This window comes from Haliotis rufescens, unplaced genomic scaffold (genome assembly GCF_023055435.1).
Source record: "Haliotis rufescens isolate VD_foot unplaced genomic scaffold, xgHalRufe1.0.p SCAF_20, whole genome shotgun sequence".
Classification (NCBI taxonomy): Eukaryota; Metazoa; Mollusca; class Gastropoda; order Lepetellida; family Haliotidae; genus Haliotis; species Haliotis rufescens.
This window is the reverse complement of record NW_025963891.1, coordinates 3944766-3960092: the sequence shown is the minus strand read 5'-3', so window position 1 is coordinate 3960092 and position 15327 is coordinate 3944766. Positions and strand designations below refer to the sequence as shown.

The 15327-nt window shown below is 45.3% G+C and overlaps 1 protein-coding gene across 1 annotated transcript; it reads left to right on the top strand.

Moving 5' to 3' along the window:
• The first annotated feature begins 9417 nt into the window (after nucleotides 1-9417).
• Nucleotides 9418-10422, top strand: LOC125382698 (FMRFamide-related peptides type HF-4-like). The gene has a single exon (XM_048400981.1). It carries the CDS (start codon nucleotides 9418-9420, stop codon nucleotides 10420-10422), a length of 1005 nt encoding a protein of 334 aa, XP_048256938.1.
• The last annotated feature ends 4905 nt before the right edge of the window (nucleotides 10423-15327 follow it).

Genomic DNA, 15327 nt, shown 5'->3' with positions numbered 1-15327 from the left:
GTGAGGAAGTTCAAGAAGGCGTGACTGTGGCTCGGATTAGGAAGCTCAAGAAGACTTGCTTGTGGCCCTGGTGAGGAAGTTCAAGAAGGCGTGACTGTGGCTCGGATTAGGAAGCTCAAGCAGGCGTGACTGTGGCTCAGATTAAGAAGCTCAAGAATGCTTGCTTCTGGCTCGGATTAGGAGGTTCATGAAGGTGTGACTGTGGCACGGATTAGGGAGCTCAAGAAGGCGTGACTGTGGCTCAGAGTAGGAAGCTCAAGAAGACTTGCTTGTGGCCCTGGTGAGGAAGTTCAAGAAGGCGTGACTGTGGCCCTGGTGAGGAAGTTCAAGAAGGCGTGACTGTGGCTCGGATTTGGAAGCTCAAGCAGGCGTGACTGTGGCTCAGATTAAGAAGCTCAAGAATGCTTGCTTCTGGCTCGGATTAGGAGGTTCATGAAGGTGTGACTGTGGCTCGGATTAGGGAGATCAAGAAGGCGTGACTGTGGCTCGGATTAGGAAGATCAAGAAGGCGTGACTGTGTCTCAGATTAGGAAACTCAAGCAGGCGTGACTGTGGCTCAGATTAGGAAACTCAAGCAGGCGTGACTGTGGCTCAGATTAAGAAGCTCAAGAATGCTTGCTTGTGGCTCAGATTAGGAAGTTCAAGAGGGATTGCTTGTGGCTCGGATTAGGAAGTTCAAGAAGGCTTGCTTGTGGCTCGGATTAGGAAGTTCAAGAAGGCTTGCTTGTGGCTCAGATTAAGAAGCTCAAGAATGCTTGCTTGTGGCTCAGATTAGGAAGATCAAGAAGGCTTGCTGTGGCCCTGGCGAGGAAACTCATGAAGGCGTGACTGTGGATCGGATTCAGAAGTTCAAGAAAGCGTGACTGCGGCTCAGATTATGAGGCTCAAGAAGGCTTGCTTGTCGCCCTGGTGAGGAAGCTCAAGAAGGCGTCACTGTGGCTCGGATTAGGAAGATCAAGAAGGCGTGACTGTGGCTCAGATTAGGAAACTCAAGCAGGCGTGACTGTGGCTCAGATTAGGAAGCTCAAGAATGCTTGCTTCTGGCTCGGATTAGGAGGTTCAAGAAGGCTTGCTTCTGGCTCGGATTAGGAGGTTCATGAAGGTGTGACTGTGGCACGGATTAGGAAGATCAAGAAGGCCTGACTATGGCTCGGATTAGGAAGCTCAAGAATGCTTGCTTGTGGCTCGGATTAGGAAGATCAAGATGGCTTGCTTGTGGCCCTGGCGAGGAAGCTCATGAAGGCGTGACTGAATCGGATTCGGAAGTTCAAGAAAGCGTGACTGCGGCTCAGATTATGAGGCTCAAGAAGGCTTGCTTGTCACCCTGGTGAGGAAGCTCAAGAAGGCGTCACTGTGGCTCGGATAAGGAAGCTCAAGAAGGCGTGACTGTGGCCTTGGTGAGGAACTTCAAGAAGGCGTGACTGTGGCTCAGATTAGGAAGCTCAAGAAAGCTCAAGAAGGCGTGACTGTGGCCCTGGTGAGGAAGTTCAAGAAGGCGTGACTGTGGCTCGGATAAGGAAGTTCAAGAAGACTTGCTTGTGGCCCTGGTGAGGAAGTTCAAGAAGGCGTGACTGTGGCCCTGGTGAGGAAGTTCAAGAAGGCGTGACTGTGGCTCGGATTAGGAAGCTCAAGAAGACTTGCTTGTGGCCCTGGTGAGGAAGTTCAAGAAGGCGTGACTGTGGCCCTGGTGAGGAAGTTCAAGAAGGCGTGACTGTGGCTCGGATTAGGAAGCTCAAGAAGACTTGCTTGTGGCCCTGGTGAGGAAGTTCAAGAAGGCGTGACTGTGGCTCGGATTAGGAAGCTCAAGCAGGCGTGACTGTGGCTCAGATTAAGAAGCTCAAGAATGCTTGCTTCTGGCTCGGATTAGGAGGTTCATGAAGGTGTGACTGTGGCACGGATTAGGGAGCTCAAGAAGGCGTGACTGTGGCTCAGAGTAGGAAGCTCAAGAAGACTTGCTTGTGGCCCTGGTGAGGAAGTTCAAGAAGGCGTGACTGTGGCCCTGGTGAGGAAGTTCAAGAAGGCGTGACTGTGGCTCGGATTTGGAAGCTCAAGCAGGCGTGACTGTGGCTCAGATTAAGAAGCTCAAGAATGCTTGCTTCTGGCTCGGATTAGGAGGTTCATGAAGGTGTGACTGTGGCTCGGATTAGGGAGATCAAGAAGGCGTGACTGTGGCTCGGATTAGGAAGATCAAGAAGGCGTGACTGTGTCTCAGATTAGGAAACTCAAGCAGGCGTGACTGTGGCTCAGATTAGGAAACTCAAGCAGGCGTGACTGTGGCTCAGATTAAGAAGCTCAAGAATGCTTGCTTGTGGCTCAGATTAGGAAGTTCAAGAGGGATTGCTTGTGGCTCGGATTAGGAAGTTCAAGAAGGCTTGCTTGTGGCTCGGATTAGGAAGTTCAAGAAGGCTTGCTTGTGGCTCAGATTAAGAAGCTCAAGAATGCTTGCTTGTGGCTCAGATTAGGAAGATCAAGAAGGCTTGCTGTGGCCCTGGCGAGGAAACTCATGAAGGCGTGACTGTGGATCGGATTCAGAAGTTCAAGAAAGCGTGACTGCGGCTCAGATTATGAGGCTCAAGAAGGCTTGCTTGTCGCCCTGGTGAGGAAGCTCAAGAAGGCGTCACTGTGGCTCGGATTAGGAAGATCAAGAAGGCGTGACTGTGGCTCAGATTAGGAAACTCAAGCAGGCGTGACTGTGGCTCAGATTAAGAAGCTCAAGAATGCTTGCTTCTGGCTCGGATTAGGAGGTTCAAGAAGGCTTGCTTCTGGCTCGGATTAGGAGGTTCATGAAGGTGTGACTGTGGCACGGATTAGGAAGATCAAGAAGGCCTGACTATGGCTCGGATTAGGAAGCTCAAGAATGCTTGCTTGTGGCTCGGATTAGGAAGATCAAGATGGCTTGCTTGTGGCCCTGGCGAGGAAGCTCATGAAGGCGTGACTGAATCGGATTCGGAAGTTCAAGAAAGCGTGACTGCGGCTCAGATTATGAGGCTCAAGAAGGCTTGCTTGTCACCCTGGTGAGGAAGCTCAAGAAGGCGTCACTGTGGCTCGGATAAGGAAGCTCAAGAAGGCGTGACTGTGGCCTTGGTGAGGAACTTCAAGAAGGCGTGACTGTGGCTCAGATTAGGAAGCTCAAGAAAGCTCAAGAAGGCGTGACTAATGCTCGGATTAGGAAGTTCAAGAAGGCGTGACTGTGGCTCAGATAAGGAAGCTCAAGAAAGCTCGAGAAGGCGTGACTGTCGCTCGGATTAGGAAGCTCAAGAAGGCGTGACTGTTGCTCGGATTAGGAAGTTCAAGAAGGCGTTACTGTGGCTCAGATAAGGAAGCTGAAGAAAGCTCGAGAAGGCGTGACTGTGGCTCGGATAAGGAAGCTCAAGAAGGCGTGACTGTGGCTTAGATTAGGAACCTCAAGAAGGTGTGACTGTGGCTCGGATTAGGAAGTTCAAGAAGGCGTGACTGTGGCCTTGATGAGGAAGCTCAGGAAGGCGTCATGTGGCTCAGATTAGGAATCTCAAGAAGGCGTGACTGTGGCTCGGTTTAGGAACCTCAAGAAGGCGTGACTGTGGCTTGGATAAGGAAGCTCAAGAAGGCTCGACTGCTCGACGGCTCACAATAATGCCTGCTCGTGGTCCTGGTTGGGGAGGTCAAGAAGGCTTAACTGTGGCCAGGGCTGGGAAGCACAATAATGCCTGCCCGTGGTACTGGTTGGGGAGGTCAAGAAGGTGTAACTGTGGCCAGGGCTAGGAAGCGCAATAATGCCTGCCCGTGGTCCTGGTTGGGGAGGTCAAGAAGGTGTAACTGTGGCCAGGGCTAGGAAGCACAAGAATGCCTGCCCGTGATCCTGGTTGTGGAGGTCAAGAAGGCGTGACTGTGGCCAGGGCTAGGAAGCACAATAATGCCTGCCCGTGGTCCTGGTTGGGATCAAGAAGGTGTAACTGTGGCCAGGGCTAGGAAGCACAAGAATGCCTGCCCGTGATCCTGGTTGGGGAGGTCAAGAAGGCGTGACTGTGGCCAGGGCTAGGAAGCACAATAATGCCTGCCCGTGGTCCTGGTTGGGGAGGTCAAGAAGGTGTAACTGTGGCCAGGGCTAGGAAGCACAAGAATGCCTGCCCGTGATCCTGGTTGTGGAGGTCAAGAAGGCGTGACTGTGGCCAGGGCTAGGAAGCACAATAATGCCTGCTCGTGGTCCTGGTTGGGGAGGTCAAGAAGGTGTAACTGTGGCCAGGGGTAGGAAGCACAATAATGCCTGCCCGTGGTCCTGGTTAGGGAGGCCAAGAAGGTGTAACTGTGGCCAGGGTTAGGAAGCACAAGAATGCCTGCCCGTGGTCCTGGTTGGGGAGGTCAAGGTGTGACTGTGGCCAGGGTTAGGAAGCACAATAATGCCTGCCCGTGGCCCTGTATGGGGAGGTCAAGAAGGCGTGCCTGTGTTCCTGGTTGGGGAGGTCAAGGAGGCTTTCTTCTTGATCAGGTATAGGAGGTCAATAAAGTGTAACCGAGGCCCGTGTAAGGAAGTTGACGAGGAAGTGCCCCGAGAGTTAGGAAAGTTCAGTTGACGCGAGAGTGCCCCGAGTTAGGATGCTTGAGTTGACGCGAGAGTGAGGAAAGTCAGGAGACTCAAGTTGACGCGTGATGTAAAGTGGTCCGCGTTAGGAGACTTGCGTCTGGTCCCACGGCATGATCGAAGGACAATAAGGTAAAAACTGCCAGTATGTTTGTTGAAGTAATTCCAAATCAAAGGATAAGTGTAGCAATAATTGTTAACACTTTGTAAACAGATTCCGGTGCCCTGAGGAGTGAAACAATCATCCCGCGCTAGCAGTTTGATGTCTCAGTTTCTTTGTAACAATTTATCTCAAGTGTCGCCTTTCACATTTAGAAATCTAAATTATAGATTTCAGAAAACTAAGGATTCTTTTTATCTTCGAATTATTTTCGAACATTTGTAACAATTTAGCTCAACCTGCCCTTTCCTCGTTTATAATTGAAGTTTTATCGATTTGTCAACAGTTTGAAAACAAATTTGGTATATTTAGGGCGGAACGCATAAGAAACAAGGCGAATCCAAGTGTCAAAGGATCACCCGGTCGGATGTGACCACTCCAATTTAAAACGATGTCAGTCGGGGTGGCGTATGATCCCCCACACATTTCCTTAGTGTCTATTTCATGGGACTTTCATTTATCTAAACGATCCCAGCTCGGAAATGACTTTCTAAATGGCTGACTGGAAGCGCCCCCTGCTGTGGAAGAAGGACGGGGCAGTCAAGTGCAAGGGGGCTCGGATCGGGGCACCGTGGGTTACAATTAGCCGCCTTGAGCAGGCTCGCCGTACACATCATCACCATTTCCACAAGATAAATCTCCTCACGCCAGTCCTATTGATAGCTTAATTTGAGCAAATTACTGGTGTGGTGGAAGCGGTCTTATCAGCAAGCGCCGGACGCTGGACTGAAGCTATATGGACAACGAGTTGCAGAGCTGCGTCAGATAGATGGGAGGAGATGAGGAGGATGGGGAGGGGGTCTTTCAATGTTTGTTCACATTTTTATGTGTTCGTATTTAACAGGCTTCTTCTTGCCCTCATCACAGCCTCGAACCCGTCGTAAAAGTTGGCGTCCTAACAATCTCATTCTGCAAACGGCCCGTAAATAAGCCGGGAATCGCGATGGGACGACGGGAGGCATCGAAGCGCATGTGATCTCCAGATCTCAGTCCTGGCATTGTTTACATGCTACACACAAAGCCATCACATCAAACAGCTAAAATTAGATCTATTTGGGGATCATATGGCAAGCCGAAACACTATCAAATGAATACGTCATAGCGTGGACAAGCCCAGCGTCACAGGGACGACAAACACTGTCAAATGAATATGTCATAAAGCATTGACACGCCCATCATGACCGGGGCGACAAACACTGTGACGTCATCCATCACCGGCTCACCTTAACAATGGCTCACAAACAACCACCATGGAAGTCCTGCTCCCTCGAACTGAACACCACACGTTTATATACCGCACATACTTAGTATCACATTGTAACGTACAATTCACCTTAACTATCGTATAAAGGACAGGACGCACACAACTTATCTTCAATGTTACAGTGTTACGTACAGACTATTTTGGATGTTACATTGTTACATACATTTATCTTCAATGTTACATTGTTACAGCAACTTATCGTCAATGTCACACTGTTAAATGCAACTTATCTTCAATGTTACAGAGTTACATACAACATATCTTCAATGTTACATTGTTACATACACTTATCTTCAACGTTACATTGTTACAGCAACTTATCTTCAATGTTACATTGTTCAATGTTATAGTGTAATATAATACTTATCTTCAATGTTACCTTGTTGCATAAACATATCTTCAATGTTACATTGTTACAGCAACGTATCGTCAATGTTACGCTTTTAAATACAACTGATCTTCAATGTTACAGTGTTACGTTCAACTTATTTTAAATGTAACATTGTTACATAACCTATCTTCAATGTTACATTGTTAAATATAACTTATATTCAACGTCACAACTTAACAATTTGGGAGTGTTCTAACGACTCGAATAGAACTTGCTGGGACTGTCAACTTGCCCGAGTTTAGCTCCCCTTTAAATATCAAATATGAACGAATACCGCTAATATTAAATGTGACACTGGCGCACACAGTTTGTGTGTGTGTATATATATCTGCCGCTTGTCTTCAATTTCACATCGAAACATACAGTTTATCATAAATATCATATCCAGACCGCTGATATCCTCAACTCGCCATGGCCATGTGCCACCTATCTTCAACACAAAAATATGCACATACCACTAACTCACATTAATACCACATTTCTGTACATCACGTACCTTGAAAATCATCATGCGCTGCTCTTATGTTATAAAGTCACAACAGCGTCAATCTCAGTCTTCTTACTTCGATATTCCATCTACACTCTTTAAAAAAACAGAAACGCACAAGTAGTATGTAGTTCATTGAACTTGACTACACAAAAAATCCCGTATATAAATTGGATATATGTTATGGGAAAATGTTGGTGGATGGTATTCGACAAACGGTGCATCAAAACACAGCCATTGTCGTTTTGCAATGTCTTAAACAGCATTGTTTTCACATTTGTTCAAAAAAGGCATGGAGGAAAACAGTAAAACAAAATATACGTGCAAGTTATGGCATTCGTAACTCGTGGTAGTGGCTATAAAAAGGGAAACATAGGCCAATAATTTGTCATTCAATTGTCAACATTTTTCAAGTTCGAAAATGCTGAGACTCAGCGCTGCCGATCGGAACATCGTCATAGGACGTATCCAAAGAGGGGAATCGCAGTCTTCTGTTGCACGCAACTTCAGCACCATTTGCCGCCTTTGGGGCCGACACACACAGTTCAATTCCACTACTGACCGTCCGAGAACCGGCCGACCAAGAGTTACCACGCCTGCACAGGATCGCTACATTCGACTGTTCCACCTACGTAATCGCAATGCCACACCTACGGAGACTGCAGGACGCATCCCTGGTCTGAGGAGGATATTGGACCAGACTGTCAGGAACCATTTTCGCGAGGCTGGAATCCGACCCAGAAGACCAGTTATCGTCCCTGTTTTGCAACAGATCCATCGACAGCGACGCTTGCGTTGGTGCCATACCTTACAGCCTTGGAATTTGAGAAACTGGAGACGAGTGTGGTTTAGCGATGAATCGCGTTTTCTTCTTCACCGGCGAGATGGAAGACAATTCGAAATTCGCCCTACATTGTGTACGTGAATTCGACAATTTCGGTGGCGGTATTGTCATGGTGTGGGGGGGTCTGACTTGGTTGTGGTTCAGGGAAATTTGACAGCAAATCGCTACAGGAATCAAATTCTTCAACCTTATCGTCTGCCCATTGGGAGCTGTTTCAACAGTACAACGCTCCACCGCACACAGCTCGTGTCACGGTAGACTACCTTCATAATGCCAACATCAACTCCTGGCCGTCGAGATCTCCAGATCTCAACCCAATCGAACGCACCTTGGATGAACTCGATCGACGTATACGTCAACGTCAGGATACGCCACAGACACTCCCACAACTCGCCAACGCGTTACAAGCAGACTGGCGCAGAATTCCGCAGGACAGAATTCGTACAGTTATCCAATCAGTGCCGAGGAGATGCAGAGCCGTAATTGCTGCCCTGGGCGGTCACACGAGATACTGAGTTCAGCGCAAACTTGTGCCCTTATATGACATGACAACAGTTGTCAATGCATTTGTACAACGACAACATGTGACTTTCGAGCTCCAAAATTTCATATTTGTATCTATGATATTAAATTCAATATAACGACTTCATTAGGTACTAAAAATCTACCTGTGCGTTTCTTTTTTTGAAGAGTGTACATATTCCGATTATCTGGTACATAACACATAAAAATATTATCATCGTTATCACATCGAGAAAATTATCTGAACTATCACAAAGACTTCTTACGACCCGTGCATATGTAGAACAACGGCGGTGATTGTGTTTAAAGCCAGCTACTAATGTCTTCTCTAAAATCACAGGCAATCGTTGTCTTACTATATCCTTATTGATTCAGCTTCTTGGCACTGACTCTAAAACATGCATTGGTTGGTATCGTTAAGACCATTAAGTTAAGATTTTATATTGAGCAAACACCGGTTTCGTAAGCTGAGATTGGTTTCAGCAAACACTAAGTACTGTTGGTCCGCCCCTGAACAGGAGCAGAATCGCTGGACTGAAGCACGGCACTGGGAACACAGGGGTCGACACTCAACTCAGAAAGAACGGTTTCATAAGTAAAAAATAAATTGATTCAAACTGAACAGACACCAATCACATAGGCAGACATTGGGCACTCAAGCAAATTATTTTGAAATAACCCTGGGACAAGGTTTCTGAATGAATTTCAGTGGTGGCTGCACGCTATCCGAATAAAACCGTTTGCTTTCTTTTGATGGAGCCAAATATTACAACATATATACTTTCGCAACTGATGTTACCTGTTATATTCAGGTACATATATACAAAAAAGAGTTGAGATTAAGCATACAATTTCATTAAAGCATCCCCAAAACTATTTATGATATTTATGCCATTTTTGTGTTTGGAATATATAGGTTACATGTGGTATATGGGGAAAACTGTGGGTTACATGCGGTATGGGAAAACATCTGTGGGTTGCATGCGGTATGGGAAAACATCTGTGGGTTGCATGCGGTATGGGAAAACATCTGTGGGTTACATGCGGTATGGGAAAACATCTGTGGGTTACATGCGGTATGGGAAAACATCTTTGGGTTGCATGCGGTATGGGAAAACATCTGTGGGTTGCATGCGGTATGGGAAAACATCTGTGGGTTGCATGCGGTATGGGAAAACATCTGTGGGTTACATGCCGTATGGGAAAACTGTGGGTTACATGCGGTATGGGAAAACATATGTGGGTTACATGCGGTATGGGAAAACTGTGGGTTACATGCGGTATGGGAAAACATCTGTGGGTTACATGCGGTATGGGAAAACATCTGTGGGTTACATGCGGTATGGGAAAACATCTGTGGGTTACATGCGGTATGGGAAAACTGTGGGTTACATGCGGTATGGGAAAACTGTGGGTTACATGCGGTATGGGAAAACTGTGGGTTACATGCGGTATGGGAAAACTGTGGGTTACATGCGGTATGGGAAAACATCTGTGGGTTGCATGCGGTATGGGAAAACATCTGTGGGTTACATGCGGTATGGGAAAACATCTGTGGGTTACATGCGGTTTTGGAAAACATCTGTGGGTTGCATGCGGTATGGGAAAACTGTGGGTTACATGCGGTATGGGAAAACTGTGGGTTACATGCGGTATGGGAAAACATCTGTGGGTTACATGCGGTATGGGAAAACATCTGTGGGTTACATGCGGTATGGGAAAACATATGTGGGTTACATGCGGTATGGGAAAACTGTGGGTTGCATGCGGTATGGGAAAACATCTGTGGGTTGCATGCGGTCTGGGAAAACATCTGTGGGTTACATGCGGTATGGGAAAACATCTGTGGGTTACATGCGGTATGGGAAAACTGTGGGTTACATGCGGTATGGGAAAACATCTGTGGTTTGCATGCGGTATGGGAAAACATCTGTGGGTTACATGCGGTATGGGAAAACATCTGTGGGTTACATGCGGTATGGGAAAGCATCTGTGGGTTGCATGCGGTATGGGAAAACTGTGGGTTACATGCGGTATGGGAAAACTGTGGGTTACATGCGGTATGGGAAAACATATGTGGGTTACATGCGGTATGGGAAAACTGTGGGTTACATGCGGTATGGGAAAACATATGTGGGTTACATGCGGTATGAAGAAAATCTGTTGGTAATGTATGATAACAAGGCACATATTTAGGGAGCTTCATGAAGAACCGGGGTGGAATAGATCATCAGCAACCCATGCTTGCCGTATGGCGACTATGCTTGTCGTAAGAGACGACTAACGAGTGATTGGGTGGCCAGGCTCGCTGACTTGGTTGATGCATGTCATCGTGTTCAAATTACGTGGATCGATGCTCATGATATCAATCACTGGATTGTCTGGTCCAGACTTGATTATTTACAGACCGCCGTCATATAGCAACACGGCTTACACTACAACATGGCTTACTCTACAACATGGCTTACACTACAACATGGATTACACTACAACATGGATTACACTAAAACATGGCATACACTACAACATGGCATACACTACAACATGGCATACACTACAACATGGCATACACTACATCATGGATTACACTACATCATGGCATACACTACAACATGGCATACACTACAACATGGATTACACTACATCATGGCATACACTACAACATGGCATACACTACAACATGGATTACACTAAAACATGGCATACACTACAACATGGCATACACTACAACATGGCATACACTACAACATGGCATACACTACATCATGGATTACACTACATCATGGCATACACTACAACATGGCATACACTACATCATGGATTACACTACAACATGGATTACACTACATCATGGATTACACTACAACATGGATTACACTACAACATGGCATACACTACAACATGGCATACACTACATCATGGATTACACTACATCATGGCATACACTACAACATGGCTTACACTACATCATGGCATACACTACATCATGGCTTACACTACATCATGGCTTACACTACATCATGGCATACACTACAACATGGCATACACTACATCATGGCATACACTACAACATGGCATACACTACAACATGGATTACACTACATCATGGCATACACTACATCATGGCTTACACTACATCATGGCATACACTACATCATGGCTTATAGTGCAGCATGGCTGATGATGAATGTGGTCGCCGCGCCGTAGGTGATCGTACAACTGTTCATGCACACACGCGCATTATAGGCTAAGAAATAAGAACGGAAATAAGAAGTAAAGTAATACAAAAATATTTAGAAGCTGTCAATGAAACAAGGTTTTAAGTACTATTATGAGCTAACACAAGCGATTTCGACAAAATATAACGATTGCACTAAATATTACGCATAAGAATGAGTTTAAAAAACCCCAAACATTTGAAAAACCATAACGGTAGCACTAGAAAATAGGCATAACAATGACCTAACACAAGTTATTTAGATATTACAGACGATGTGTCTTTAGGCACAAGTGTGAGTTCACACTAGTATTAAGATAACATGGACGAATGCACTAGATATCAGGCATTAGATTGAACTTAGACAATATTTATACAAAACATACGTAAACAATGGATATCCAGACATGAGGCGAGCTTACACAATATATTTGAGCATAAGAAAACACATTCAAAACTTCGCCAGATTCATCCTAATTGAAGGTTCAGACAGGACAGGTGCTCGGGACACTCGACGTGGGATACCCCCCAACAGGAGGACATCTGAGTAGGTGCCGATGAAAGGCTGGCACAGACAACAGACACAACTGTATTACACAGGTATAAACAGTAAGCTAGGTGTACCGATAAAGAAGTAGCTCCGAGATTAAACTGGACCGTTATAGCTAGCGTGCATAGTGTGGTGGTAGGCACGGGAACAACTGGCTTCTCTGATTGGCCATGAGATGCAGAGTTTCCGTTGTGGCAAGATCTCCCTCACGTCACCGCATGGCCCTCTGCACGTGTACAGTGACGAATAGAGCTGCTGCAGATTTCACTCCCTGGCCCCTTTTAATGCTAGGTCTTTGAGAAAAGCACGTTTTATGAGAAAACTTTCAAAGTAAAGCCATTTAAAAAGGTATTTATAGCCCCTTGTGAGTAGCGAGTACGATTGTAGAACTGCTTGTGAGGCGCGTGGACGTGCCCCGCGACAGACCCGTGCTTGCTTTAAGGACATTAATCTCGCACAATAACATCTTAGGAAAATTAAATATGACTTGTAGAAGCTAATTGATTGTCCTCGTGATCGAAGCGCGATGGAAGTTCCTAAAGTTCTTCAGCAGAGTAAGGCAGAGCGAGGCGGAGACATGGCCTCTGTTGCTCCCTGGTATATATGTGAATGCATTCCCCTGCAATGTGATGATATATCATGTGGGAATGTATTTTCCGGAAACATGGTGTTATTGTATGTGTGAATGCATTCCCCTGCAATGTGATGATATATCATGTGGGAATGTAATTTCCTGAAACGTGGTGTTATTGTATGTGTGAATGTATGCCCCTGCAATGTGATGATATATCATATGTGAATGTATTTTCCGGAAACATGGTGTTATTGTATGTGTGAATGCATTCCCCTGCAATGTGATGATATATCATGTGGGAATGTAATTTCCTGAAACGTGGTGTTATTGTATGTGTGAATGTATGCCCCTGCATTGTGATGATATATCATGTGTGAATGTATTTTCCTGAAACATGGTGTTATTGTATGTGTGAATGCATTCCCCTGCAATGTGATGATATATCATGTGGGAATGTAATTTCCTGAAACGTGGTGTTATTGTATGTGTGAATGCATTCCCCTGCAATGTGATGATATATCATGTGTGAATGTAATTTCCTGAAACGTGGTGTTATTGTATATGTGAATGTATGCCCCTGCAATGTGATGATATATCATGTGTGAATGTATTTTCCTGAAACATGGTGTTATTGTATGTGTGAATGTATGCCCCTGCAATGTGATGATATATCATATGTGAATGTAATTTCCCGAAACATGGTGTTATTGTATGTGTGAATGCATTCCCTTTAAATATGATGTTATGCGTGAATGCATTCTTCTTGCAATATGATGTTATGTGTGAATGTTTTTGTTTTTTTTAACGGCGCACTTAGCAATGTTCCAACTATATGGCGGCGGTCTGTAAATAATCGAGTCTGGACCAGACAACCAAGTGATTGATATCATAAGCATCGACCCAGGCAATTGGGATACAATGACATGAATCAACCAAGTCAGCGTGTCTGACCACCCGATCCCGTTAGTCGCCTTTTACGACAAGCATGTGTTGTTGAAGACCAATTCTACCCCGGATCTTCACGGGTATGTGTGAATGCATTGCCCTTCAATATGATATCATACAATGTGTGAAGGTATTCCCTTGAATTATGATGTTATGTGTGAAGTATTCTCCTGCAATATAAAATGAATGTATAAATGTATTCCCCTACAATATGGGGATATATCATGTGTGAATAGCAATATAGCAATATGGTGCCTATCGTGTGTGAATGCATTCCCCTGAAATGTGGTGATATATCACGTGTGGTTGTATTCCCCTGAAATATTGTGTTATGTGAGTGTATTCCCCTACACAATGTTTTGTGTGAATGTATTCCCCTTCAGCATTGTGATAAATTACGTGTGGTTGTATTCCCCTGAAATATTGTGTTATGTGAGGGTATTCCCCTACACGATGTTATGTGTGAATGTATTCCGCTGCAATATTGTGTCATATAATGTGTGAATCCACCCCGCTGCAACAGCAGAGGACATGTTTGTGCGATATGGCGCTTTTATCTCATTGTGTTGCCTGACAAACGTTATATTTGATTGGCACAGTCACGAGTGAAAATGTCAAGTTTAGTTGTATCTGTTGTGTATTTTGTAACCGAGTTTCACGATCTTTCTCTGCCAACCACAGTGTCATTGAATCCGACTGAAAGTAATTCTAGCATAAAGAGTTATTACACTCAAGTTAGATAACACGCCCCTACAATATGATACAATGCAAAAATGCTGTGTGTGAATGTTTTCCCTGAAATATCTTGTGTGAATACATGCTCCTGGTATGATGTTATGTAGGAATGCATGCCCCTGGTATGATGTTATGTGGGAATGCATGCCCCTGGTATGATGTTATGTGGGAATGCATTCCCCTGGTATGGTGTTATGCGTGAATGCATTCCCCCCGGTATGGTGTTATGCGTGAATGCATTCCCCTGGTATGGTGTTATGCTCGAATGCATTCCCCTGGTATGGTGTTATACGTGAATGCATTCCCCTGGTATGGCGTTATGCATGAATGCATTCCCCTGGTATGGTGTTATGTGTGAATACATTCCCCTGGTATGGTGTTATGCGTGAATGCATTCCCCTGGTATTGTGTTATGCGTGAATGCACCCCCCTGGTGTGGTGCTATGCGTGAATGCATTTCCCTGGTGGGATGTTATACATGAATGCATTCCGCTGGCATGATGGTATGCGTGAATGCATTTACCTAGTTTGGTGTTACGCATGAATGCATTCCCATAGCTTTGCGCTATGTGTGAATGCTTTCCCCTGGCATGATGTTATGCACGAATGCATTCCCTAGGAGTAGCATGTGTGAATGTATTTCCCTGCAATATCTTGTGTGAATGCATTCCTCTGGTATGATGTTATGCATGAATGCATTCCCCTGGTATTGTGTTATGCGTGAATGCATTCCCCTGGTGTGGTGTTATGCGTGAATGCATTTCCCTGGTGGGATGTTATGCGTAAATGCATTCCGCTGGCATGATGGTATGCGTGAATGCATTTACCTAGGTTGGTGTTATGCATGAATGCATTCCCATAGCTTTGCACTATGCGTGAATGCTTTCCCCTGGTATGATGTTATGCATGAATGCATTCCATAGGAGTTGCATGTGTGAATGTATTTCCCTGCAATATCTTGTGTGAATGCATTCCCCTGGTATGGTGTTATGCGTGAATGCATTCCCCTGGTATTGTGTTATGCGTGAATGCATTCCCCTGGTATTTCGTTATGCGTAAATGCATTACCCAGGAGTAGCA

What these genes read in the sequence shown, in the direction of transcription:
- LOC125382698 (XM_048400981.1), top strand. Translation starts at nt 9,418, where the DNA reads ATGCCGTATGGGAAAACTGTGGGTTACATGCGGTATGGGAAAACATAT.